General features: G+C 59.0%; 5 protein-coding genes across 5 annotated transcripts; all 5 read left to right on the top strand.

The window, feature by feature from the left end:
* Positions 1–2,468: 2,468 nt before the first annotated feature.
* LOC142364772 (acrosin-like) lies at positions 2,469–4,558 on the top strand (the record flags this gene model as incomplete). The annotated part of the gene is made up of 4 exons (XM_075444900.1): positions 2,469–2,662; positions 2,996–3,261; positions 3,562–3,707; positions 4,193–4,558. Coding segments are annotated over 4 exons (972 nt in total), but the record flags the coding sequence as incomplete, so codon positions are not given.
* Positions 4,559–7,800: 3,242 nt separating this feature from the next.
* Positions 7,801–9,890, top strand: LOC142364773 (acrosin-like; the record flags this gene model as incomplete). Its single annotated transcript, XM_075444901.1, has 4 exons — positions 7,801–7,994; positions 8,328–8,593; positions 8,894–9,039; positions 9,525–9,890. Coding segments are annotated over 4 exons (972 nt in total), but the record flags the coding sequence as incomplete, so codon positions are not given.
* Positions 9,891–13,132: 3,242 nt separating this feature from the next.
* On the top strand, positions 13,133–15,222 carry LOC142364774 (acrosin-like; the record flags this gene model as incomplete). The annotated part of the gene is made up of 4 exons (XM_075444902.1): positions 13,133–13,326; positions 13,660–13,925; positions 14,226–14,371; positions 14,857–15,222. Coding segments are annotated over 4 exons (972 nt in total), but the record flags the coding sequence as incomplete, so codon positions are not given.
* Positions 15,223–18,464: 3,242 nt separating this feature from the next.
* On the top strand, positions 18,465–20,557 carry LOC142364775 (acrosin-like; the record flags this gene model as incomplete). The annotated part of the gene is made up of 4 exons (XM_075444903.1): positions 18,465–18,658; positions 18,992–19,257; positions 19,561–19,706; positions 20,192–20,557. Coding segments are annotated over 4 exons (972 nt in total), but the record flags the coding sequence as incomplete, so codon positions are not given.
* Positions 20,558–23,799: 3,242 nt separating this feature from the next.
* LOC142364776 (acrosin-like) lies at positions 23,800–25,892 on the top strand (the record flags this gene model as incomplete). Its single annotated transcript, XM_075444904.1, has 4 exons — positions 23,800–23,993; positions 24,327–24,592; positions 24,896–25,041; positions 25,527–25,892. Coding segments are annotated over 4 exons (972 nt in total), but the record flags the coding sequence as incomplete, so codon positions are not given.
* Positions 25,893–27,424: the final 1,532 nt, after the last annotated feature.

The following is a 27,424-nucleotide window of genomic DNA, read 5'->3' on the forward strand; positions in this document are numbered from 1 at the left end:
GCACATTGAGGCTAGCAAGAGGATGCAAAATAATGATGCGACATGCAGACAACTCTGGGGATGATGATTAGGACCTGGTTGAAGCCTTTGCTAAATGGAAAGATGAAAGAAAGCTGGCAGGAGTTACAGTGCCATGAGGAAGAGCCAGATGTCACCAGAAGTTAAGGGGGAATGGTGTGAGAGGTGGCCAGACTTCAGCAATATCTGAAGGAAGAGCCGGGGTCATTCTGGGGAGAGGACTCTGGCAGGGACAGCTGTAGCCAGGAAACCACTGCAGTAATGCCACGCAAGGCCAAGATGACCTAGCTAACAGCCCCTGAAAGACCCAATCTGTTCCCAGATGTGACAGACCTGGGAGCAAGGGGGACTAGTAGGCGGGGCTAGGTCCCTTGATTGGGAGGAGACAAGGGCAGAGAAAGTGAGGAGCCAAGGAAGTCGAGGGGGATGAATAAGTGTGGAAAATGGAGAGAAGGGGGGCTCAAGAAGCTCGTCCTTGAGCATAAGCAAAGTGCCGGTTGCTTAGCTTGTTTGGCTGAACCCTGTCCCTACTCCCCACAGCCTGTCCGACCTTCTTCTTGAGAGCCATTCCACATCCTTTTCTGTGTGGCCCCGCTCTGTACCTGCTAGAGGGGTGGGTCTAGCGGCCTGGCTGCTGGCGATGGCAGAAGGGAACACAGGTCATAGGGACCCCGCAGTTGGAAAGACCGAGTGTCTCGGGCCAGCTCCTGGTGGGAGCGCTGTGTGCGTGCGCAGTGCACTAGCGAACCTGAAGCTGGCCTAGCTCTCGAGCAAGAGGACAGAGACCTTTTCAGTCCCGTGGGTGGCATGTGGCTGCAACCTACCTGACTGATCAGCCCCAGCATTCACAGACCTTACAAGAGGACCAGGCCTGCCAACCACCGGCCACATCTCCACCTGCTGGAGTCAGGAAGGACTTGGAGGTGCTTGACCACGCATACCCCGAGCTGCTTCCCACCTAGGCACGTCCCCTCTGCACTACCTGTTTGGGGGCTGTGGTGATTAGGGACAGGGCTCAGCCAAACAAGCAAAGCTGTCTCTGCCAGAGTGCTCTCCCCAGAATGACCCCAGCTCTTCCTTCACATATTGCTGAAGTGCGCCCACCTCTCACACCATTCCGTCTTAACCACCTGCAAAAATCTGCTGCTGGCATCACAGAGTATCCACAGAAGACAAGTGACGTTCTCCAAGGCCACCTTCTGCCTGCTCTAAGCAGATATCGGGCACCACCTTCAGGTCAATTTTTGAAAACCAAAGCAGCGTGGAGTGCGGTTTGTTTGGGGACGTCTTCTAGTGCCTATGAAGCCATGCTGCTTCCAATTGCACGTCTGTGGCCACGCATAGCAGGCAGTGCGACTGCCCGCACCAGTGTTGGCCCAGAAGAGCAATGTAGCTGGTAGACAGCAAGGACACGGAGCCTGTCAGAGGGCGTTGCGGTGGCAGACAGAGCCAGCGTGGAGCGTGCTCCATCTGTGTTTCGCTGTGCTTTGTGCAGGACAGGATGGCAGTGCTTGGCTATACTTGGTTGATTTGGCTTGCACATCCCTGCTTGCCTGCCGCGGCTGTAAGCAGATTGGCTCTTCAGCCCCCAACCAGGTGCCTACTGCCTGTAGTAGTTCCGTTCTGCGGTGTCAGTTTCTTTGGGAAGGACCTGGTGGCAAGCGGCTGCGCAGAGCGGCGTGGCAGTGAACTTCCCAAAGAGGCTATGGTGCCACACTTGGTTTTCCCGGCTAGCTGTTAGCAGGCAGCAGTGGGAGGCAGGCGCTGCTGCCTGCCACGAGGTCTGCAGAGCCTCGTCCCGCAAGCAGAGCATTCAGCGGGGGTCTGCTGGGGGTGTCCGAGCCCAGCTTCTGCCTCCCCTCCTGCTCGGAACCCTCCATGTTGCCCGCCCCCCCCTAGAATCCACCGTGCCCAGCACCCGGAACCAGCCACTCTGTGACATCAGCCACGGGGCCAAGGGTTCCCTGGGCAGCGGCACTGCTGCAGGCACTACGTCGGCTGCTGCACTGCTGGCCACCAGCTCTCGCTTCTTGCAGCTGCCACGTGCCGCTGGCAGCCATGAATTTTCTCCCCGTCCTGGTCCTGCTGGCCGTGTGCTGGCCGGCGTACGGCATGTGGGACAACTGTGGGTAAGTGGCCCGAGGCTCTGGGAGGGAGCTGGGGCAGCCCTTGTGGGCTTCACTGGCGGGTGCTCGCTTTTCCCCCTGGCCACACCAAAGCTTCCCAAACGCCATGTGGGAGCCTCAGTTCCTTGCCAGCAGCCAGGCCGCTGGCACAACTCGCCTACGGGGCTCAAGCACAAACAGGGGTAGATGGACGCATGCCCCACAGGGTTCCGCGGTCCTGCTGTCCATGCAGCGCCTGGTGGGGGGGAAGGGGGCTGACCTGCAGCCTCAACAGCAGCAAGCCACCGAGCAGGACATTCATCAGTTTCTGCTTACAGAGGGACCTGCGGGCACCGGCCCATGGATTCTTACTACGGCATGTCACGCGTCGTGGGTGGCACCGATGCCCAGCTAGGGGCCTGGCCCTGGATCGTCAGCATCCAGAAGCCCATCATAGGAGGCATAGCGCATGTCTGCGGAGGGTCGCTCATCAGCCCACAGTGGGTGCTGACAGCAGCCCACTGCTTCATCACGCCCGGGTAAGGAGGACCAGGGAACAGCCCCACAGCACTAGCACGTGCCCGCTCCACAGCAGCACGTGCTAGCGCCATCTCGCTTCCTTGCAGCACGCCTAGTGTCTGGGCACTGCCAAGCCCAGCTGAGAGACTGCTCGCGAGAGGGCTGGGCTCACGCCACGGCTTCCTAGCAGCCTCCCGCCCGACACTCCTTGTGCCCAAGGCGTGCTAGGGCAGTCGCACCCTCCGTAGCGCTGCCTTCCTCTCTGCCCTGTGCAGCAGAAGGCAGGCAACTGCTGGGCTGCTTGCAGCACGTGGCTGCGCTCCCTCTGACCCCTCTCTCCACCTGCCTTGCAGGCACATCACCATGTGGCACGTGGTGATCGGGGCCAGCCACTTGACTCAGCTGGGCCCTGAGACCCAAGTGCGCACTATTAAGCGGCTACTGGTTCACGAGCACTACAACAACATCACGCAGAGGAACGACATTGCCTTGCTGGAATTGGACCAGCCTGTCCTGTGCGGCTACTACGTGCAGCTTGCCTGTGTGCCCGACGCCTGGCTGAGAGTGTCGCAGCTGAGAAGCTGCTACGTCAGTGGCTGGGGTTCCACGACTGCAAGAGGTGAGTTCCCAAAAGGGAGTGGTGTCCTGAGCGCAGGCTGGGCACACTGGGGAGGCGGGGTGGGCTTCCTGACAGCAGAGGCGAAAGCCAGAGTCGGGCTGCGGGGTGCATGCCGATGGAGAGGTGGGCCTGGCCCATTACCCCAAGCAAGACAGAAGGGAGACAGCAGCGGCACAGTGCCTCTGGAGACGCAAAGCCCAGCCCTAGGGCAGGGCTTCAGCCAGACACCGGGGGGGTGGGGGGGAGGAGAGGAGAACTGGCAGCGAGCTGCTGGCTGTTAACTCCTTTCTGTGCTGACAGCTGGGGGACCAAGTTATGTCCTGCAGGAGGCCAAGGTCCGCCTCATCGATATCAAGCTCTGCAACAGCAGCCGCTGGTACGGAGGGGCCATCCACAGCCACAACTTGTGTGCTGGCTATCCGCAGGGCGGCATCGACACCTGCCAGGTAGGAGCGTGCTACAAGTCCACCCCCAACAGCACAGGCAGCCCTGTGGCAACCGCCCAAACCTGCCCCAGCGCGTGCTTTGCCTGGCAAGTCAGCCTGCCACTGCTGGGTCCCCTCCACTCTTGGGGTTCACCTCCCCTTGCCCAGATGCAGGTCCTTGCCCAGGGCCGCCCTTGTCCCAGAGGCCTGGCTCTCTGCCCACAAAGCCCATCTAGTGCTCTGGGCAGCCCACAGCTCCAGAGCCCAGTCCTGCAACATCCCCCTTCCACACATCCAGGATCACTGTGCAAAGAGGACAGAGAGAGAGCCCTGCCTGACTGGCCCACCACCCCCTGCCAGACAAGCTTCTGTAGGCTCCAGCACCTGAGCAGAGCCTTTGTGTGCAGTCAGGACAGCTCTGGCAGCTGCTGCGGGAGAGAAGGAGCCAGCCAGAGTGCTGACCGGGGCCACCCAACACCACCTTAACCCTCTCTCCTCCGCTGCAGGGTGACAGCGGTGGTCCTCTGGTCTGCAAAGATAACACCAACGACTACTTCTGGCTTGTTGGAGTGACCAGCTGGGGGAGAGGCTGTGCCAGACCAAACCAGCCTGGAGTCTACACCTCCACGCAGCACTTCTACGACTGGATCCTGCTACAGATGGGACTGCGCTCAGCAAGAAGAGATAGTCCAACAGCACAGCCATGGAGTCATTTTCTCTCCACCTCAAGCCCCTCTCAGAGGCCAAGGCCAACACCAGCACCAACACAGTCGGGCAGCATTAGCTCCTGTCCATTTCCACGCCAGAAGCTGGTGGAATTCTTTACTCTTCTGAAGGAGCTCCTGCAGTTCCTCAGGGGAAAAAAGGCTTGAGGAGCAGGATCAACAGGAACCAGCGCAGGCTGCACTGGACCATGATCATTTCCTTCTGGGGCAATGCCTGCTGCTCCAAAGGCAGCCTCAGCATCAAAGGCCTGCTCTGTGCTGCCCGCTCTCCTCCCTGTGGAGGATGAAGCATTAAAGGACTGGGGACATGTGAGCAATCCAGCATTTCTCTAGAAGGCCATGAAGCCTTAGCCTAAGGCCGCAGAGCCTTAGCATAAGGCCGCAAGAGCATCCAGAGGACAAACTGCGGTTGGAATGAGGAAGTAAGAATGCAGAGACAAACAACTCCCAGATGCCGAAGAGGAACTTGCCGCCTGCAAGAAGGCCACGAGCACTGCGCGTGAGCTAGTGACGCACACCAATCATAATCGAGTTACTATGTGAGTTAAATTGATTATCACCAATGGGGAATCGCCGCGTATGTAGTGGGGAATATAAAAGTGAGCTATCTGAGGCTAATAAACGGCTTGTACGTGATCACATTGATCATCGTGTCGAGTCCGGTTCTTCCTCCGCAACACTTCCCAGTGCACACAAATGCTGAAGCTGACTTAGTTCTTGGAATAAAGTTGCCAGGTTTCACAGTTAACCGTGCCTGAGTCCAATTCACTCTCGTGCGCAAGGCAAGGATTTCCACGCCCGGCAAAATGGGGCTGCAGGCAGTCAAGGAGGGCGCAAAGGGCAAGAGTCGCTCAGCAGGGCTGACACCATGGCTGGTCAGACAGGAGCGTGCTCAAAGCCACCATGGCATGAAGAAGACTGGCACATTGAGGCTAGCAAGAGGATGCAAAATAATGATGCGACCTGCAGACAACTCTGGGGATGATGATTAGGACCTGGTTGAAGCCTTTGCTAAATGGAAAGATGAAAGAAAGCTGGCAGGAGTTACAGTGCCATGAGGAAGAGCCAGATGTCACCAGAAGTTAAGGGGGAATGGTGTGAGAGGTGGCCAGACTTCAGCAATATCTGAAGGAAGAGCCGGGGTCATTCTGGGGAGAGGACTCTGGCAGGGACAGCTGTAGCCAGGAAACCACTGCAGTAATGCCACGCAAGGCCAAGATGACCTAGCTAACAGCCCCTGAAAGACCTAATCTGTTCCCAGATGTGACAGACCTGGGAGCAAGGGGGACTAGTAGGCGGGGCTAGGTCCCTTGATTGGGAGGAGACAAGGGCAGAGAAAGTGAGGAGCCAAGGAAGTCGAGGGGGATGAATAAGTGTGGAAAATGGAGAGAAGGGGGGCTCAAGAAGCTCGTCCTTGAGCATAAGCAAAGTGCCGGTTGCTTAGCTTGTTTGGCTGAACCCTGTCCCTACTCCCCACAGCCTGTCCGACCTTCTTCTTGAGAGCCATTCCACATCCTTTTCTGTGTGGCCCCGCTCTGTACCTGCTAGAGGGGTGGGTCTAGCGGCCTGGCTGCTGGCGATGGCAGAAGGGAACACAGGTCATAGGGACCCCGCAGTTGGAAAGACCGAGTGTCTCGGGCCAGCTCCTGGTGGGAGCGCTGTGTGCGTGCGCAGTGCACTAGCGAACCTGAAGCTGGCCTAGCTCTCGAGCAAGAGGACAGAGACCTTTTCAGTCCCGTGGGTGGCATGTGGCTGCAACCTACCTGACTGATCAGCCCCAGCATTCACAGACCTTACAAGAGGACCAGGCCTGCCAACCACCGGCCACATCTCCACCTGCTGGAGTCAGGAAGGACTTGGAGGTGCTTGACCACGCATACCCCGAGCTGCTTCCCACCTAGGCACATCCCCTCTGCACTACCTGTTTGGGGGCTGTGGTGATTAGGGACAGGGCTCAGCCAAACAAGCAAAGCTGTCTCTGCCAGAGTGCTCTCCCCAGAATGACCCCAGCTCTTCCTTCACATATTGCTGAAGTGTGCCCACCTCTCACACCATTCCGTCTTAACCACCTGCAAAAATCTGCTGCTGGCATCACAGAGTATCCACAGAAGACAAGTGACGTTCTCCAAGGCCACCTTCTGCCTGCTCTAAGCAGATATCGGGCACCACCTTCAGGTCAATTTTTGAAAACCAAAGCAGCGTGGAGTGCGGTTTGTTTGGGGACGTCTTCTAGTGCCTATGAAGCCATGCTGCTTCCAATTGCACGTCTGTGGCCACGCATAGCAGGCAGTGCGACTGCCCGCACCAGTGTTGGCCCAGAAGAGCAATGTAGCTGGTAGACAGCAAGGACACGGAGCCTGTCAGAGGGCGTTGCGGTGGCAGACAGAGCCAGCGTGGAGCGTGCTCCATCTGTGTTTCGCTGTGCTTTGTGCAGGACAGGATGGCAGTGCTTGGCTATACTTGGTTGATTTGGCTTGCACATCCCTGCTTGCCTGCCGCGGCTGTAAGCAGATTGGCTCTTCAGCCCCCAACCAGGTGCCTACTGCCTGTAGTAGTTCCGTTCTGCGGTGTCAGTTTCTTTGGGAAGGACCTGGTGGCAAGCGGCTGCGCAGAGCGGGGTGGCAGTGAACTTCCCAAAGAGGCTATGGTGCCACACTTGGTTTTCCCGGCTAGCTGTTAGCAGGCAGCACTGGGAGGCAGGCGCTGCTCCCTGCCACGAGGTCTGCAGAGCCTCGTCCCGCAAGCAGAGCATTCAGCGGGGGTCTGCTGGGGGTGTTCGAGCCCAGCTTCTGCCTCCCCTCCTGCTCGGAACCCTCCATGTTGCCCGCCCCCCCCTAGAATCCACCGTGCCCAGCACCCGGAACCAGCCACTCTGTGACATCAGCCACGGGGCCAAGGGTTCCCTGGGCAGCGGGACTGCTGCAGGCACTACGTCGGCTGCTGCCCTGCTGGCCACCAGCTCTCGCTTCTTGCAGCTGCCACGTGCCGCTGGCAGCCATGAATTTTCTCCCCGTCCTGGTCCTGCTGGCCGTGTGCTGGCCGGCGTACGGCATGTGGGACAACTGTGGGTAAGTGGCCCGAGGCTCTGGGAGGGAGCTGGGGCAGCCCTTGTGGGCTTCACTGGCGGGTGCTCGCTTTTCCCCCTGGCCACACCAAAGCTTCCCAAACGCCATGTGGGAGCCTCAGTTCCTTGCCAGCAGCCAGGCCGCTGGCACAACTCGCCTACGGGGCTCAAGCACAAACAGGGGTAGATGGACGCATGCCCCACAGGGTTCCGCGGTCCTGCTGTCCATGCAGCGCCTGGTGGGGGGGAAGGGGGCTGACCTGCAGCCTCAACAGCAGCAAGCCACCGAGCAGGACATTCATCAGTTTCTGCTTACAGAGGGACCTGCGGGCACCGGCCCATGGATTCTTACTACGGCATGTCACGCGTCGTGGGTGGCACCGATGCCCAGCTAGGGGCCTGGCCCTGGATCGTCAGCATCCAGAAGCCCATCATAGGAGGCATAGCGCATGTCTGCGGAGGGTCGCTCATCAGCCCACAGTGGGTGCTGACAGCAGCCCACTGCTTCATCACGCCCGGGTAAGGAGGACCAGGGAACAGCCCCACAGCACTAGCACGTGCCCGCTCCACAGCAGCACGTGCTAGCGCCATCCCGCTTCCTTGCAGCACGCCCAGTGCCTGGGCACTGCCAAGCCCAGCTGAGAGACTGCTCGCGAGAGGGCTGGGCTCACGCCACGGCTTCCTAGCAGCCTCCCGCCCGACACTCCTTGTGCCCAAGGCGTGCTAGGGCAGTCGCACCCTCCGTAGCGCTGCCTTCCTCTCTGCCCTGTGCAGCAGAAGGCAGGCAACTGCTGGGCTGCTTGCAGCACGTGGCTGCGCTCCCTCTGACCCCTCTCTCCACCTGCCTTGCAGGCACATCACCATGTGGCACGTGGTGATCGGGGCCAGCCACTTGACTCAGCTGGGCCCTGAGACCCAAGTGCGCACTATTAAGCGGCTACTGGTTCACGAGCACTACAACAACATCACGCAGAGGAACGACATTGCCTTGCTGGAATTGGACCAGCCTGTCCTGTGCGGCTACTACGTGCAGCTTGCCTGTGTGCCCGACGCCTGGCTGAGAGTGTCGCAGCTGAGAAGCTGCTACGTCAGTGGCTGGGGTTCCACGACTGCAAGAGGTGAGTTCCCAAAAGGGAGTGGTGTCCTGAGCGCAGGCTGGGCACACTGGGGAGGCGGGGTGGGCTTCCTGACAGCAGAGGCGAAAGCCAGAGTCGGGCTGCGGGGTGCATGCCGATGGAGAGGTGGGCCTGGCCCATTACCCCAAGCAAGACAGAAGGGAGACAGCAGCGGCACAGTGCCTCTGGAGACGCAAAGCCCAGCCCTAGGGCAGGGCTTCAGCCAGACACCGGGGGGGTGGGGGGGAGGAGAGGAGAACTGGCAGCGAGCTGCTGGCTGTTAACTCCTTTCTGTGCTGACAGCTGGGGGACCAAGTTATGTCCTGCAGGAGGCCAAGGTCCGCCTCATCGATATCAAGCTCTGCAACAGCAGCCGCTGGTACGGAGGGGCCATCCACAGCCACAACTTGTGTGCTGGCTATCCGCAGGGCGGCATCGACACCTGCCAGGTAGGAGCGTGCTACAAGTCCACCCCCAACAGCACAGGCAGCCCTGTGGCAACCGCCCAAACCTGCCCCAGCGCGTGCTTTGCCTGGCAAGTCAGCCTGCCACTGCTGGGTCCCCTCCACTCTTGGGGTTCACCTCCCCTTGCCCAGATGCAGGTCCTTGCCCAGGGCCGCCCTTGTCCCAGAGGCCTGGCTCTCTGCCCACAAAGCCCATCTAGTGCTCTGGGCAGCCCACAGCTCCAGAGCCCAGTCCTGCAACATCCCCCTTCCACTCATCCAGGATCACTGTGCAAAGAGGACAGAGAGAGAGCCCTGCCTGACTGGCCCACCACCCCCTGCCAGACAAGCTTCTGTAGGCTCCAGCACCTGAGCAGAGCCTTTGTGTGCAGTCAGGACAGCTCTGGCAGCTGCTGCGGGAGAGAAGGAGCCAGCCAGAGTGCTGACCGGGGCCACCCAACACCACCTTAACCCTCTCTCCTCCGCTGCAGGGTGACAGCGGTGGTCCTCTGGTCTGCAAAGATAACACCAACGACTACTTCTGGCTTGTTGGAGTGACCAGCTGGGGGAGAGGCTGTGCCAGACCAAACCAGCCTGGAGTCTACACCTCCACGCAGCACTTCTACGACTGGATCCTGCTACAGATGGGACTGCGCTCAGCAAGAAGAGATAGTCCAACAGCACAGCCATGGAGTCATTTTCTCTCCACCTCAAGCCCCTCTCAGAGGCCAAGGCCAACACCAGCACCAACACAGTCGGGCAGCATTAGCTCCTGTCCATTTCCACGCCAGAAGCTGGTGGAATTCTTTACTCTTCTGAAGGAGCTCCTGCAGTTCCTCAGGGGAAAAAAGGCTTGAGGAGCAGGATCAACAGGAACCAGCGCAGGCTGCACTGGACCATGATCATTTCCTTCTGGGGCAATGCCTGCTGCTCCAAAGGCAGCCTCAGCATCAAAGGCCTGCTCTGTGCTGCCCGCTCTCCTCCCTGTGGAGGATGAAGCATTAAAGGACTGGGGACATGTGAGCAATCCAGCATTTCTCTAGAAGGCCATGAAGCCTTAGCCTAAGGCCGCAGAGCCTTAGCATAAGGCCGCAAGAGCATCCAGAGGACAAACTGCGGTTGGAATGAGGAAGTAAGAATGCAGAGACAAACAACTCCCAGATGCCGAAGAGGAACTTGCCGCCTGCAAGAAGGCCACGAGCACTGCGCGTGAGCTAGTGACGCACACCAATCATAATCGAGTTACTATGTGAGTTAAATTGATTATCACCAATGGGGAATCGCCGCGTATGTAGTGGGGAATATAAAAGTGAGCTATCTGAGGCTAATAAACGGCTTGTACGTGATCACATTGATCATCGTGTCGAGTCCGGTTCTTCCTCCGCAACACTTCCCAGTGCACACAAATGCTGAAGCTGACTTAGTTCTTGGAATAAAGTTGCCAGGTTTCACAGTTGACCGTGCCTGAGTCCAATTCACTCTCGTGCGCAAGGCAAGGATTTCCACGCCCGGCAAAATGGGGCTGCAGGCAGTCAAGGAGGGCGCAAAGGGCAAGAGTCGCTCAGCAGGGCTGACACCATGGCTGGTCAGACAGGAGCGTGCTCAGAGCCACCATGGCATGAAGAAGACTGGCACATTGAGGCTAGCAAGAGGATGCAAAATAATGATGCGACCTGCAGACAACTCTGGGGATGATGATTAGGACCTGGTTGAAGCCTTTGCTAAATGGAAAGATGAAAGAAAGCTGGCAGGAGTTACAGTGCCATGAGGAAGAGCCAGATGTCACCAGAAGTTAAGGGGGAATGGTGTGAGAGGTGGCCAGACTTCAGCAATATCTGAAGGAAGAGCCGGGGTCATTCTGGGGAGAGGACTCTGGCAGGGACAGCTGTAGCCAGGAAACCACTGCAGTAATGCCACGCAAGGCCAAGATGACCTAGCTAACAGCCCCTGAAAGACCTAATCTGTTCCCAGATGTGACAGACCTGGGAGCAAGGGGGACTAGTAGGCGGGGCTAGGTCCCTTGATTGGGAGGAGACAAGGGCAGAGAAAGTGAGGAGCCAAGGAAGTCGAGGGGGATGAATAAGTGTGGAAAATGGAGAGAAGGGGGGCTCAAGAAGCTCGTCCTTGAGCATAAGCAAAGTGCCGGTTGCTTAGCTTGTTTGGCTGAACCCTGTCCCTACTCCCCACAGCCTGTCCGACCTTCTTCTTGAGAGCCATTCCACATCCTTTTCTGTGTGGCCCCGCTCTGTACCTGCTAGAGGGGTGGGTCTAGCGGCCTGGCTGCTGGCGATGGCAGAAGGGAACACAGGTCATAGGGACCCCGCAGTTGGAAAGACCGAGTGTCTCGGGCCAGCTCCTGGTGGGAGCGCTGTGTGCGTGCGCAGTGCACTAGCGAACCTGAAGCTGGCCTAGCTCTCGAGCAAGAGGACAGAGACCTTTTCAGTCCCGTGGGTGGCATGTGGCTGCAACCTACCTGACTGATCAGCCCCAGCATTCACAGACCTTACAAGAGGACCAGGCCTGCCAACCACCGGCCACATCTCCACCTGCTGGAGTCAGGAAGGACTTGGAGGTGCTTGACCACGCATACCCCGAGCTGCTTCCCACCTAGGCACGTCCCCTCTGCACTACCTGTTTGGGGGCTGTGGTGATTAGGGACAGGGCTCAGCCAAACAAGCAAAGCTGTCTCTGCCAGAGTGCTCTCCCCAGAATGACCCCAGCTCTTCCTTCACATATTGCTGAAGTGTGCCCACCTCTCACACCATTCCGTCTTAACCACCTGCAAAAATCTGCTGCTGGCATCACAGAGTATCCACAGAAGACAAGTGACGTTCTCCAAGGCCACCTTCTGCCTGCTCTAAGCAGATATCGGGCACCACCTTCAGGTCAATTTTTGAAAACCAAAGCAGCGTGGAGTGCGGTTTGTTTGGGGACGTCTTCTAGTGCCTATGAAGCCATGCTGCTTCCAATTGCACGTCTGTGGCCACGCATAGCAGGCAGTGCGACTGCCCGCACCAGTGTTGGCCCAGAAGAGCAATGTAGCTGGTAGACAGCAAGGACACGGAGCCTGTCAGAGGGCGTTGCGGTGGCAGACAGAGCCAGCGTGGAGCGTGCTCCATCTGTGTTTCGCTGTGCTTTGTGCAGGACAGGATGGCAGTGCTTGGCTATACTTGGTTGATTTGGCTTGCACATCCCTGCTTGCCTGCCGCGGCTGTAAGCAGATTGGCTCTTCAGCCCCCAACCAGGTGCCTACTGCCTGTAGTAGTTCCGTTCTGCGGTGTCAGTTTCTTTGGGAAGGACCTGGTGGCAAGCGGCTGCGCAGAGCGGGGTGGCAGTGAACTTCCCAAAGAGGCTATGGTGCCACACTTGTTTTTCCCGGCTAGCTGTTAGCAGGCAGCACTGGGAGGCAGGCGCTGCTGCCTGCCACGAGGTCTGCAGAGCCTCGTCCCGCAAGCAGAGCATTCAGCGGGGGTCTGCTGGGGGCGTTCGAGCCCAGCTTCTGCCTCCCCTCCTGCTCGGAACCCTCCATGTTGCCCGCCCCCCCCTAGAATCCACCGTGCCCAGCACCCGGAACCAGCCACTCTGTGACATCAGCCACGGGGCCAAGGGTTCCCTGGGCAGCGGGACTGCTGCAGGCACTACGTCGGCTGCTGCACTGCTGGCCACCAGCTCTCGCTTCTTGCAGCTGCCACGTGCCGCTGGCAGCCATGAATTTTCTCCCCGTCCTGGTCCTGCTGGCCGTGTGCTGGCCGGCGTACGGCATGTGGGACAACTGTGGGTAAGTGGCCCGAGGCTCTGGGAGGGAGCTGGGGCAGCCCTTGTGGGCTTCACTGGCGGGTGCTCGCTTTTCCCCCTGGCCACACCAAAGCTTCCCAAACGCCATGTGGGAGCCTCAGTTCCTTGCCAGCAGCCAGGCCGCTGGCACAACTCGCCTACGGGGCTCAAGCACAAACAGGGGTAGATGGACGCATGCCCCACAGGGTTCCGCGGTCCTGCTGTCCATGCAGCGCCTGGTGGGGGGGAAGGGGGCTGACCTGCAGCCTCAACAGCAGCAAGCCACCGAGCAGGACATTCATCAGTTTCTGCTTACAGAGGGACCTGCGGGCACCGGCCCATGGATTCTTACTACGGCATGTCACGCGTCGTGGGTGGCACCGATGCCCAGCTAGGGGCCTGGCCCTGGATCGTCAGCATCCAGAAGCCCATCATAGGAGGCATAGCGCATGTCTGCGGAGGGTCGCTCATCAGCCCACAGTGGGTGCTGACAGCAGCCCACTGCTTCATCACGCCCGGGTAAGGAGGACCAGGGAACAGCCCCACAGCACTAGCACGTGCCCGCTCCACAGCAGCACGTGCTAGCGCCATCTCGCTTCCTTGCAGCACGCCCAGTGCCTGGGCACTGCCAAGCCCAGCTGAGACACTGCTCGTGAGAGGGCTGGGCTCACGCCACGGCTTCCTAGCAGCCTCCCGCCCGACACTCCTTGTGCCCAAGGCGTGCTAGGGCAGTCGCACCCTCCGTAGCGCTGCCTTCCTCTCTGCCCTGTGCAGCAGAAGGCAGGCAACTGCTGGGCTGCTTGCAGCACGTGGCTGCGCTCCCTCTGACCCCTCTCTCCACCTGCCTTGCAGGCACATCACCATGTGGCACGTGGTGATCGGGGCCAGCCACTTGACTCAGCTGGGCCCTGAGACCCAAGTGCGCACTATTAAGCGGCTACTGGTTCACGAGCACTACAACAACATCACGCAGAGGAACGACATTGCCTTGCTGGAATTGGACCAGCCTGTCCTGTGCGGCTACTACGTGCAGCTTGCCTGTGTGCCCGACGCCTGGCTGAGAGTGTCGCAGCTGAGAAGCTGCTACGTCAGTGGCTGGGGTTCCACGACTGCAAGAGGTGAGTTCCCAAAAGGGAGTGGTGTCCTGAGCGCAGGCTGGGCACACTGGGGAGGCGGGGTGGGCTTCCTGACAGCAGAGGCGAAAGCCAGAGTCGGGCTGCGGGGTGCATGCCGATGGAGAGGTGGGCCTGGCCCGTTACCCCAAGCAAGACAGAAGGGAGACAGCAGCGGCACAGTGCCTCTGGAGACGCAAAGCCCAGCCCTAGGGCAGGGCTTCAGCCAGACACCGGGGGGGTGGGGGGGAGGAGAGGAGAACTGGCAGCGAGCTGCTGGCTGTTAACTCCTTTCTGTGCTGACAGCTGGGGGACCAAGTTATGTCCTGCAGGAGGCCAAGGTCCGCCTCATCGATATCAAGCTCTGCAACAGCAGCCGCTGGTACGGAGGGGCCATCCACAGCCACAACTTGTGTGCTGGCTATCCGCAGGGCGGCATCGACACCTGCCAGGTAGGAGCGTGCTACAAGTCCACCCCCAACAGCACAGGCAGCCCTGTGGCAACCGCCCAAACCTGCCCCAGCGCGTGCTTTGCCTGGCAAGTCAGCCTGCCACTGCTGGGTCCCCTCCACTCTTGGGGTTCACCTCCCCTTGCCCAGATGCAGGTCCTTGCCCAGGGCCGCCCTTGTCCCAGAGGCCTGGCTCTCTGCCCACAAAGCCCATCTAGTGCTCTGGGCAGCCCACAGCTCCAGAGCCCAGTCCTGCAACATCCCCCTTCCACACATCCAGGATCACTGTGCAAAGAGGACAGAGAGAGAGCCCTGCCTGACTGGCCCACCACCCCCTGCCAGACAAGCTTCTGTAGGCTCCAGCACCTGAGCAGAGCCTTTGTGTGCAGTCAGGACAGCTCTGGCAGCTGCTGCGGGAGAGAAGGAGCCAGCCAGAGTGCTGACCGGGGCCACCCAACACCACCTTAACCCTCTCTCCTCCGCTGCAGGGTGACAGCGGTGGTCCTCTGGTCTGCAAAGATAACACCAACGACTACTTCTGGCTCGTTGGAGTGACCAGCTGGGGGAGAGGCTGTGCCAGACCAAACCAGCCTGGAGTCTACACCTCCACGCAGCACTTCTACGACTGGATCCTGCTACAGATGGGACTGCGCTCAGCAAGAAGAGATAGTCCAACAGCACAGCCATGGAGTCATTTTCTCTCCACCTCAAGCCCCTCTCAGAGGCCAAGGCCAACACCAGCACCAACACAGTCGGGCAGCATTAGCTCCTGTCCATTTCCACGCCAGAAGCTGGTGGAATTCTTTACTCTTCTGAAGGAGCTCCTGCAGTTCCTCAGGGGAAAAAAGGCTTGAGGAGCAGGATCAACAGGAACCAGCGCAGGCTGCACTGGACCATGATCATTTCCTTCTGGGGCAATGCCTGCTGCTCCAAAGGCAGCCTCAGCATCAAAGGCCTGCTCTGTGCTGCCCGCTCTCCTCCCTGTGGAGGATGAAGCATTAAAGGACTGGGGACATGTGAGCAATCCAGCATTTCTCTAGAAGGCCATGAAGCCTTAGCCTAAGGCCGCAGAGCCTTAGCATAAGGCCGCAAGAGCATCCAGAGGACAAACTGCGGTTGGAATGAGGAAGTAAGAATGCAGAGACAAACAACTCCCAGATGCCGAAGAGGAACTTGCCGCCTGCAAGAAGGCCACGAGCACTGCGCGTGAGCTAGTGACGCACACCAATCATAATCGAGTTACTATGTGAGTTAAATTGATTATCACCAATGGGGAATCGCCGCGTATGTAGTGGGGAATATAAAAGTGAGCTATCTGAGGCTAATAAACGGCTTGTACGTGATCACATTGATCATCGTGTCGAGTCCGGTTCTTCCTCCGCAACACTTCCCAGTGCACACAAATGCTGAAGCTGACTTAGTTCTTGGAATAAAGTTGCCAGGTTTCACAGTTAACCGTGCCTGAGTCCAATTCACTCTCGTGCGCAAGGCAAGGATTTCCACGCCCGGCAAAATGGGGCTGCAGGCAGTCAAGGAGGGCGCAAAGGGCAAGAGTCGCTCAGCAGGGCTGACACCATGGCTGGTCAGACAGGAGCGTGCTCAGAGCCACCATGGCATGAAGAAGACTGGCACATTGAGGCTAGCAAGAGGATGCAAAATAATGATGCGACCTGCAGACAACTCTGGGGATGATGATTAGGACCTGGTTGAAGCCTTTGCTAAATGGAAAGATGAAAGAAAGCTGGCAGGAGTTACAGTGCCATGAGGAAGAGCCAGATGTCACCAGAAGTTAAGGGGGAATGGTGTGAGAGGTGGCCAGACTTCAGCAATATCTGAAGGAAGAGCCGGGGTCATTCTGGGGAGAGGACTCTGGCAGGGACAGCTGTAGCCAGGAAACCACTGCAGTAATGCCACGCAAGGCCAAGATGACCTAGCTAACAGCCCCTGAAAGACCTAATCTGTTCCCAGATGTGACAGACCTGGGAGCAAGGGGGACTAGTAGGCGGGGCTAGGTCCCTTGATTGGGAGGAGACAAGGGCAGAGAAAGTGAGGAGCCAAGGAAGTCGAGGGGGATGAATAAGTGTGGAAAATGGAGAGAAGGGGGGCTCAAGAAGCTCGTCCTTGAGCATAAGCAAAGTGCCGGTTGCTTAGCTTGTTTGGCTGAACCCTGTCCCTACTCCCCACAGCCTGTCCGACCTTCTTCTTGAGAGCCATTCCACATCCTTTTCTGTGTGGCCCCGCTCTGTACCTGCTAGAGGGGTGGGTCTAGCGGCCTGGCTGCTGGCGATGGCAGAAGGGAACACAGGTCATAGGGACCCCGCAGTTGGAAAGACCGAGTGTCTCGGGCCAGCTCCTGGTGGGAGCGCTGTGTGCGTGCGCAGTGCACTAGCGAACCTGAAGCTGGCCTAGCTCTCGAGCAAGAGGACAGAGACCTTTTCAGTCCCGTGGGTGGCATGTGGCTGCAACCTACCTGACTGATCAGCCCCAGCATTCACAGACCTTACAAGAGGACCAGGCCTGCCAACCACCGGCCACATCTCCACCTGCTGGAGTCAGGAAGGACTTGGAGGTGCTTGACCACGCATACCCCGAGCTGCTTCCCACCTAGGCACGTCCCCTCTGCACTACCTGTTTGGGGGCTGTGGTGATTAGGGACAGGGCTCAGCCAAACAAGCAAAGCTGTCTCTGCCAGAGTGCTCTCCCCAGAATGACCCCAGCTCTTCCTTCACATATTGCTGAAGTGTGCCCACCTCTCACACCATTCCGTCTTAACCACCTGCAAAAATCTGCTGCTGGCATCACAGAGTATCCACAGAAGACAAGTGACGTTCTCCAAGGCCACCTTCTGCCTGCTCTAAGCAGATATCGGGCACCACCTTCAGGTCAATTTTTGAAAACCAAAGCAGCGTGGAGTGCGGTTTGTTTGGGGACGTCTTCTAGTGCCTATGAAGCCATGCTGCTTCCAATTGCACGTCTGTGGCCACGCATAGCAGGCAGTGCGACTGCCCGCACCAGTGTTGGCCCAGAAGAGCAATGTAGCTGGTAGACAGCAAGGACACGGAGCCTGTCAGAGGGCGTTGCGGTGGCAGACAGAGCCAGCGTGGAGCGTGCTCCATCTGTGTTTCGCTGTGCTTTGTGCAGGACAGGATGGCAGTGCTTGGCTATACTTGGTTGATTTGGCTTGCACATCCCTGCTTGCCTGCCGCGGCTGTAAGCAGATTGGCTCTTCAGCCCCCAACCAGGTGCCTACTGCCTGTAGTAGTTCCGTTCTGCGGTGTCAGTTTCTTTGGGAAGGACCTGGTGGCAAGCGGCTGCGCAGAGCGGGGTGGCAGTGAACTTCCCAAAGAGGCTATGGTGCCACACTTGGTTTTCCCGGCTAGCTGTTAGCAGGCAGCACTGGGAGGCAGGCGCTGCTGCCTGCCACGAGGTCTGCAGAGCCTCGTCCCGCAAGCAGAGCATTCAGCGGGGGTCTGCTGGGGGTGTCCGAGCCCAGCTTCTGCCTCCCCTCCTGCTCGGAACCCTCCATGTTGCCCGCCCCCCCCTAGAATCCACCGTGCCCAGCACCCGGAACCAGCCACTCTGTGACATCAGCCACGGGGCCAAGGGTTCCCTGGGCAGCGGGACTGCTGCAGGCACTACGTCGGCTGCTGCCCTGCTGGCCACCAGCTCTCGCTTCTTGCAGCTGCCACGTGCCGCTGGCAGCCATGAATTTTCTCCCCGTCCTGGTCCTGCTGGCCGTGTGCTGGCCGGCGTACGGCATGTGGGACAACTGTGGGTAAGTGGCCCGAGGCTCTGGGAGGGAGCTGGGGCAGCCCTTGTGGGCTTCACTGGCGGGTGCTCGCTTTTCCCCCTGGCCACACCAAAGCTTCCCAAACGCCATGTGGGAGCCTCAGTTCCTTGCCAGCAGCCAGGCCGCTGGCACAACTCGCCTACGGGGCTCAAGCACAAACAGGGGTAGATGGACGCATGCCCCACAGGGTTCCGCGGTCCTGCTGTCCATGCAGCGCCTGGTGGGGGGGAAGGGGGCTGACCTGCAGCCTCAACAGCAGCAAGCCACCGAGCAGGACATTCATCAGTTTCTGCTTACAGAGGGACCTGCGGGCACCGGCCCATGGATTCTTACTACGGCATGTCACGCGTCGTGGGTGGCACCGATGCCCAGCTAGGGGCCTGGCCCTGGATCGTCAGCATCCAGAAGCCCATCATAGGAGGCATAGCGCATGTCTGCGGAGGGTCGCTCATCAGCCCACAGTGGGTGCTGACAGCAGCCCACTGCTTCATCACGCCCGGGTAAGGAGGACCAGGGAACAGCCCCACAGCACTAGCACGTGCCCGCTCCACAGCAGCACGTGCTAGCGCCATCCCGCTTCCTTGCAGCACGCCCAGTGCCTGGGCACTGCCAAGCCCAGCTGAGACACTGCTCGTGAGAGGGCTGGGCTCACGCCACGGCTTCCTAGCAGCCTCCCGCCCGACACTCCTTGTGCCCAAAGCGTGCTAGGGCAGTCGCACCCTCCGTAGCGCTGCCTTCCTCTCTGCCCTGTGCAGCAGAAGGCAGGCAACTGCTGGGCTGCTTGCAGCACGTGGCTGCGCTCCCTCTGACCCCTCTCTCCACCTGCCTTGCAGGCACATCACCATGTGGCACGTGGTGATCGGGGCCAGCCACTTGACTCAGCTGGGCCCTGAGACCCAAGTGCGCACTATTAAGCGGCTACTGGTTCACGAGCACTACAACAACATCACGCAGAGGAACGACATTGCCTTGCTGGAATTGGACCAGCCTGTCCTGTGCGGCTACTACGTGCAGCTTGCCTGTGTGCCCGACGCCTGGCTGAGAGTGTCGCAGCTGAGAAGCTGCTACGTCAGTGGCTGGGGTTCCACGACTGCAAGAGGTGAGTTCCCAAAAGGGAGTGGTGTCCTGAGCGCAGGCTGGGCACACTGGGGAGGCGGGGTGGGCTTCCTGACAGCAGAGGCGAAAGCCAGAGTCGGGCTGCGGGGTGCATGCCGATGGAGAGGTGGGCCTGGCCCATTACCCCAAGCAAGACAGAAGGGAGACAGCAGCGGCACAGTGCCTCTGGAGACGCAAAGCCCAGCCCTAGGGCAGGGCTTCAGCCAGACGCCGGGGAGGGGGTGGGGGGGAGGAGAGGAGAACTGGCAGCGAGCTGCTGGCTGTTAACTCCTTTCTGTGCTGACAGCTGGGGGACCAAGTTATGTCCTGCAGGAGGCCAAGGTCCGCCTCATCGATATCAAGCTCTGCAACAGCAGCCGCTGGTACGGAGGGGCCATCCACAGCCACAACTTGTGTGCTGGCTATCCGCAGGGCGGCATCGACACCTGCCAGGTAGGAGCGTGCTACAAGTCCACCCCCAACAGCACAGGCAGCCCTGTGGCAACCGCCCAAACCTGCCCCAGCGCGTGCTTTGCCTGGCAAGTCAGCCTGCCACTGCTGGGTCCCCTCCACTCTTGGGGTTCACCTCCCCTTGCCCAGATGCAGGTCCTTGCCCAGGGCCGCCCTTGTCCCAGAGGCCTGGCTCTCTGCCCACAAAGCCCATCTAGTGCTCTGGGCAGCCCACAGCTCCAGAGCCCAGTCCTGCAACATCCCCCTTCCACACATCCAGGATCACTGTGCAAAGAGGACAGAGAGAGAGCCCTGCCTGACTGGCCCACCACCCCCTGCCAGACAAGCTTCTGTAGGCTCCAGCACCTGAGCAGAGCCTTTGTGTGCAGTCAGGACAGCTCTGGCAGCTGCTGCGGGAGAGAAGGAGCCAGCCAGAGTGCTGACCGGGGCCACCCAACACCACCTTAACCCTCTCTCCTCCGCTGCAGGGTGACAGCGGTGGTCCTCTGGTCTGCAAAGATAACACCAACGACTACTTCTGGCTCGTTGGAGTGACCAGCTGGGGGAGAGGCTGTGCCAGACCAAACCAGCCTGGAGTCTACACCTCCACGCAGCACTTCTACGACTGGATCCTGCTACAGATGGGACTGCGCTCAGCAAGAAGAGATAGTCCAACAGCACAGCCATGGAGTCATTTTCTCTCCACCTCAAGCCCCTCTCAGAGGCCAAGGCCAACACCAGCACCAACACAGTCGGGCAGCATTAGCTCCTGTCCATTTCCACGCCAGAAGCTGGTGGAATTCTTTACTCTTCTGAAGGAGCTCCTGCAGTTCCTCAGGGGAAAAAAGGCTTGAGGAGCAGGATCAACAGGAACCAGCGCAGGCTGCACTGGACCATGATCATTTCCTTCTGGGGCAATGCCTGCTGCTCCAAAGGCAGCCTCAGCATCAAAGGCCTGCTCTGTGCTGCCCGCTCTCCTCCCTGTGGAGGATGAAGCATTAAAGGACTGGGGACATGTGAGCAATCCAGCATTTCTCTAGAAGGCCATGAAGCCTTAGCCTAAGGCCGCAGAGCCTTAGCATAAGGCCGCAAGAGCATCCAGAGGACAAACTGCGGTTGGAATGAGGAAGTAAGAATGCAGAGACAAACAACTCCCAGATGCCGAAGAGGAACTTGCCGCCTGCAAGAAGGCCACGAGCACTGCGCGTGAGCTAGTGACGCACACCAATCATAATCGAGTTACTATGTGAGTTAAATTGATTATCACCAATGGGGAATCGCCGCGTATGTAGTGGGGAATATAAAAGTGAGCTATCTGAGGCTAATAAACGGCTTGTACGTGATCACATTGATCATCGTGTCGAGTCCGGTTCTTCCTCCGCAACACTTCCCAGTGCACACAAATGCTGAAGCTGACTTAGTTCTTGGAATAAAGTTGCCAGGTTTCACAGTTAACCGTGCCTGAGTCCAATTCACTCTCGTGCGCAAGGCAAGGATTTCCACGCCCGGCAAAATGGGGCTGCAGGCAGTCAAGGAGGGCGCAAAGGGCAAGAGTCGCTCAGCAGGGCTGACACCATGGCTGGTCAGACAGGAGCGTGCTCAGAGCCACCATGGCATGAAGAAGACTGGCACATTGAGGCTAGCAAGAGGATGCAAAATAATGATGCGACCTGCAGACAACTCTGGGGATGATGATTAGGACCTGGTTGAAGCCTTTGCTAAATGGAAAGATGAAAGAAAGCTGGCAGGAGTTACAGTGCCATGAGGAAGAGCCAGATGTCACCAGAAGTTAAGGGGGAATGGTGTGAGAGGTGGCCAGACTTCAGCAATATCTGAAGGAAGAGCCGGGGTCATTCTGGGGAGAGGACTCTGGCAGGGACAGCTGTAGCCAGGAAACCACTGCAGTAATGCCACGCAAGGCCAAGATGACCTAGCTAACAGCCCCTGAAAGACCTAATCTGTTCCCAGATGTGACAGACCTGGGAGCAAGGGGGACTAGTAGGCGGGGCTAGGTCCCTTGATTGGGAGGAGACAAGGGCAGAGAAAGTGAGGAGCCAAGGAAGTCGAGGGGGATGAATAAGTGTGGAAAATGGAGAGAAGGGGGGCTCAAGAAGCTCGTCCTTGAGCATAAGCAAAGTGCCGGTTGCTTAGCTTGTTTGGCTGAACCCTGTCCCTACTCCCCACAGCCTGTCCGACCTTCTTCTTGAGAGCCATTCCACATCCTTTTCTGTGTGGCCCCGCTCTGTACCTGCTAGAGGGGTGGGTCTAGCGGCCTGGCTGCTGGCGATGGCAGAAGGGAACACAGGTCATAGGGACCCCGCAGTTGGAAAGACCGAGTGTCTCGGGCCAGCTCCTGGTGGGAGCGCTGTGTGCGTGCGCAGTGCACTAGCGAACCTGAAGCTGGCCTAGCTCTCGAGCAAGAGGACAGAGACCTTTTCAGTCCCGTGGGTGGCATGTGGCTGCAACCTACCTGACTGATCAGCCCCAGCATTCACAGACCTTACAAGAGGACCAGGCCTGCCAACCACCGGCCACATCTCCACCTGCTGGAGTCAGGAAGGACTTGGAGGTGCTTGACCACGCATACCCCGAGCTGCTTCCCACCTAGGCACGTCCCCTCTGCACTACCTGTTTGGGGGCTGTGGTGATTAGGGACAGGGCTCAGCCAAACAAGCAAAGCTGTCTCTGCCAGAGTGCTCTCCCCAGAATGACCCCAGCTCTTCCTTCACATATTGCTGAAGTGTGCCCACCTCTCACACCATTCCGTCTTAACCACCTGCAAAAATCTGCTGCTGGCATCACAGAGTATCCACAGAAGACAAGTGACGTTCTCCAAGGCCACCTTCTGCCTGCTCTAAGCAGATATCGGGCACCACCTTCAGGTCAATTTTTGAAAACCAAAGCAGCGTGGAGTGCGGTTTGTTTGGGGACGTCTTCTAGTGCCTATGAAGCCATGCTGCTTCCAATTGCACGTCTGTGGCCACGCATAGCAGGCAGTGCGACTGCCCGCACCAGTGTTGGCCCAGAAGAGCAATGTAGCTGGTAGACAGCAAGGACACGGAGCCTGTCAGAGGGCGTTGCGGTGGCAGACAGAGCCAGCGTGGAGCGTGCTCCATCTGTGTTTCGCTGTGCTTTGTGCAGGACAGGATGGCAGTGCTTGGCTATACTTGGTTGATTTGGCTTGCACATCCCTGCTTGCCTGCCGCGGCTGTAAGCAGATTGGCTCTTCAGCCCCCAACCAGGTGCCTACTGCCTGTAGTAGTTCCGTTCTGCGGTGTCAGTTTCTTTGGGAAGGACCTGGTGGCAAGCGGCTGCGCAGAGCGGGGTGGCAGTGAACTTCCCAAAGAGGCTATGGTGCCACACTTGGTTTTCCCGGCTAGCTGTTAGCAGGCAGCACTGGGAGGCAGGCGCTGCTGCCTGCCACGAGGTCTGCAGAGCCTCGTCCCGCAAGCAGAGCATTCAGCGGGGGTCTGCTGGGGGTGTCCGAGCCCAGCTTCTGCCTCCCCTCCTGCTCGGAACCCTCCATGTTGCCCGCCCCCCCCTAGAATCCACCGTGCCCAGCACCCGGAACCAGCCACTCTGTGACATCAGCCACGGGGCCAAGGGTTCCCTGGGCAGCGGGACTGCTGCAGGCACTACGTCGGCTGCTGCCCTGCTGGCCACCAGCTCTCGCTTCTTGCAGCTGCCACGTGCCGCTGGCAGCCATGAATTTTCTCCCCGTCCTGGTCCTGCTGGCCGTGTGCTGGCCGGCGTACGGCATGTGGGACAACTGTGGGTAAGTGGCCCGAGGCTCTGGGAGGGAGCTGGGGCAGCCCTTGTGGGCTTCACTGGCGGGTGCTCGCTTTTCCCCCTGGCCACACCAAAGCTTCCCAAACGCCATGTGGGAGCCTCAGTTCCTTGCCAGCAGCCAGGCCGCTGGCACAACTCGCCTACGGGGCTCAAGCACAAACAGGGGTAGATGGACGCATGCCCCACAGGGTTCCGCGGTCCTGCTGTCCATGCAGCGCCTGGTGGGGGGGAAGGGGGCTGACCTGCAGCCTCAACAGCAGCAAGCCACCGAGCAGGACATTCATCAGTTTCTGCTTACAGAGGGACCTGCGGGCACCGGCCCATGGATTCTTACTACGGCATGTCACGCGTCGTGGGTGGCACCGATGCCCAGCTAGGGGCCTGGCCCTGGATCGTCAGCATCCAGAAGCCCATCATAGGAGGCATAGCGCATGTCTGCGGAGGGTCGCTCATCAGCCCACAGTGGGTGCTGACAGCAGCCCACTGCTTCATCACGCCCGGGTAAGGAGGACCAGGGAACAGCCCCACAGCACTAGCACGTGCCCGCTCCACAGCAGCACGTGCTAGCGCCATCCCGCTTCCTTGCAGCACGCCCAGTGCCTGGGCACTGCCAAGCCCAGCTGAGACACTGCTCGTGAGAGGGCTGGGCTCACGCCACGGCTTCCTAGCAGCCTCCCGCCCGACACTCCTTGTGCCCAAAGCGTGCTAGGGCAGTCGCACCCTCCGTAGCGCTGCCTTCCTCTCTGCCCTGTGCAGCAGAAGGCAGGCAACTGCTGGGCTGCTTGCAGCACGTGGCTGCGCTCCCTCTGACCCCTCTCTCCACCTGCCTTGCAGGCACATCACCATGTGGCACGTGGTGATCGGGGCCAGCCACTTGACTCAGCTGGGCCCTGAGACCCAAGTGCGCACTATTAAGCGGCTACTGGTTCACGAGCACTACAACAACATCACGCAGAGGAACGACATTGCCTTGCTGGAATTGGACCAGCCTGTCCTGTGCGGCTACTACGTGCAGCTTGCCTGTGTGCCCGACGCCTGGCTGAGAGTGTCGCAGCTGAGAAGCTGCTACGTCAGTGGCTGGGGTTCCACGACTGCAAGAGGTGAGTTCCCAAAAGGGAGTGGTGTCCTGAGCGCAGGCTGGGCACACTGGGGAGGCGGGGTGGGCTTCCTGACAGCAGAGGCGAAAGCCAGAGTCGGGCTGCGGGGTGCATGCCGATGGAGAGGTGGGCCTGGCCCATTACCCCAAGCAAGACAGAAGGGAGACAGCAGCGGCACAGTGCCTCTGGAGACGCAAAGCCCAGCCCTAGGGCAGGGCTTCAGCCAGACGCCGGGGAGGGGGTGGGGGGGAGGAGAGGAGAACTGGCAGCGAGCTGCTGGCTGTTAACTCCTTTCTGTGCTGACAGCTGGGGGACCAAGTTATGTCCTGCAGGAGGCCAAGGTCCGCCTCATCGATATCAAGCTCTGCAACAGCAGCCGCTGGTACGGAGGGGCCATCCACAGCCACAACTTGTGTGCTGGCTATCCGCAGGGCGGCATCGACACCTGCCAGGTAGGAGCGTGCTACAAGTCCACCCCCAACAGCACAGGCAGCCCTGTGGCAACCGCCCAAACCTGCCCCAGCGCGTGCTTTGCCTGGCAAGTCAGCCTGCCACTGCTGGGTCCCCTCCACTCTTGGGGTTCACCTCCCCTTGCCCAGATGCAGGTCCTTGCCCAGGGCCGCCCTTGTCCCAGAGGCCTGGCTCTCTGCCCACAAAGCCCATCTAGTGCTCTGGGCAGCCCACAGCTCCAGAGCCCAGTCCTGCAACATCCCCCTTCCACACATCCAGGATCACTGTGCAAAGAGGACAGAGAGAGAGCCCTGCCTGACTGGCCCACCACCCCCTGCCAGACAAGCTTCTGTAGGCTCCAGCACCTGAGCAGAGCCTTTGTGTGCAGTCAGGACAGCTCTGGCAGCTGCTGCGGGAGAGAAGGAGCCAGCCAGAGTGCTGACCGGGGCCACCCAACACCACCTTAACCCTCTCTCCTCCGCTGCAGGGTGACAGCGGTGGTCCTCTGGTCTGCAAAGATAACACCAACGACTACTTCTGGCTTGTTGGAGTGACCAGCTGGGGGAGAGGCTGTGCCAGACCAAACCAGCCTGGAGTCTACACCTCCACGCAGCACTTCTACGACTGGATCCTGCTACAGATGGGACTGCGCTCAGCAAGAAGAGATAGTCCAACAGCACAGCCATGGAGTCATTTTCTCTCCACCTCAAGCCCCTCTCAGAGGCCAAGGCCAACACCAGCACCAACACAGTCGGGCAGCATTAGCTCCTGTCCATTTCCACGCCAGAAGCTGGTGGAATTCTTTACTCTTCTGAAGGAGCTCCTGCAGTTCCTCAGGGGAAAAAAGGCTTGAGGAGCAGGATCAACAGGAACCAGCGCAGGCTGCACTGGACCATGATCATTTCCTTCTGGGGCAATGCCTGCTGCTCCAAAGGCAGCCTCAGCATCAAAGGCCTGCTCTGTGCTGCCCGCTCTCCTCCCTGTGGAGGATGAAGCATTAAAGGACTGGGGACATGTGAGCAATCCAGCATTTCTCTAGAAGGCCATGAAGCCTTAGCCTAAGGCCGCAGAGCCTTAGCATAAGGCCGCAAGAGCATCCAGAGGACAAACTGCGGTTGGAATGAGGAAGTAAGAATGCAGAGACAAACAACTCCCAGATGCCGAAGAGGAACTTGCCGCCTGCAAGAAGGCCACGAGCACTGCGCGTGAGCTAGTGACGCACACCAATCATAATCGAGTTACTATGTGAGTTAAATTGATTATCACCAATGGGGAATCGCCGCGTATGTAGTGGGGAATATAAAAGTGAGCTATCTGAGGCTAATAAACGGCTTGTACGTGATCACATTGATCATCGTGTCGAGTCCGGTTCTTCCTCCGCAACACTTCCCAGTGCACACAAATGCTGAAGCTGACTTAGTTCTTGGAATAAAGTTGCCAGGTTTCACAGTTAACCGTGCCTGAGTCCAATTCACTCTCGTGCGCAAGGCAAGGATTTCCACGCCCGGCAAAATGGGGCTGCAGGCAGTCAAGGAGGGCGCAAAGGGCAAGAGTCGCTCAGCAGGGCTGACACCATGGCTGGTCAGACAGGAGCGTGCTCAGAGCCACCATGGCATGAAGAAGACTGGCACATTGAGGCTAGCAAGAGGATGCAAAATAATGATGCGACCTGCAGACAACTCTGGGGATGATGATTAGGACCTGGTTGAAGCCTTTGCTAAATGGAAAGATGAAAGAAAGCTGGCAGGAGTTACAGTGCCATGAGGAAGAGCCAGATGTCACCAGAAGTTAAGGGGGAATGGTGTGAGAGGTGGCCAGACTTCAGCAATATCTGAAGGAAGAGCCGGGGTCATTCTGGGGAGAGGACTCTGGCAGGGACAGCTGTAGCCAGGAAACCACTGCAGTAATGCCACGCAAGGCCAAGATGACCTAGCTAACAGCCCCTGAAAGACCTAATCTGTTCCCAGATGTGACAGACCTGGGAGCAAGGGGGACTAGTAGGCGGGGCTAGATCCCTTGATTGGGAGGAGACAAGGGCAGAGAAAGTGAGGAGCCAAGGAAGTCGAGGGGGATGAATAAGTGTGGAAAATGGAGAGAAGGGGGGCTCAAGAAGCTCGTCCTTGAGCATAAGCAAAGTGCCGGTTGCTTAGCTTGTTTGGCTGAACCCTGTCCCTACTCCCCACAGCCTGTCCGACCTTCTTCTTGAGAGCCATTCCACATCCTTTTCTGTGTGGCCCCGCTCTGTACCTGCTAGAGGGGTGGGTCTAGCGGCCTGGCTGCTGGCGATGGCAGAAGGGAACACAGGTCATAGGGACCCCGCAGTTGGAAAGACCGAGTGTCTCGGGCCAGCTCCTGGTGGGAGCGCTGTGTGCGTGCGCAGTGCAC

The sequence above is a fragment of the Opisthocomus hoazin genome, chromosome 29 (genome assembly GCF_030867145.1).
Source record: "Opisthocomus hoazin isolate bOpiHoa1 chromosome 29, bOpiHoa1.hap1, whole genome shotgun sequence".
In the NCBI taxonomy this organism is placed as follows: domain Eukaryota; kingdom Metazoa; phylum Chordata; class Aves; order Opisthocomiformes; family Opisthocomidae; genus Opisthocomus; species Opisthocomus hoazin.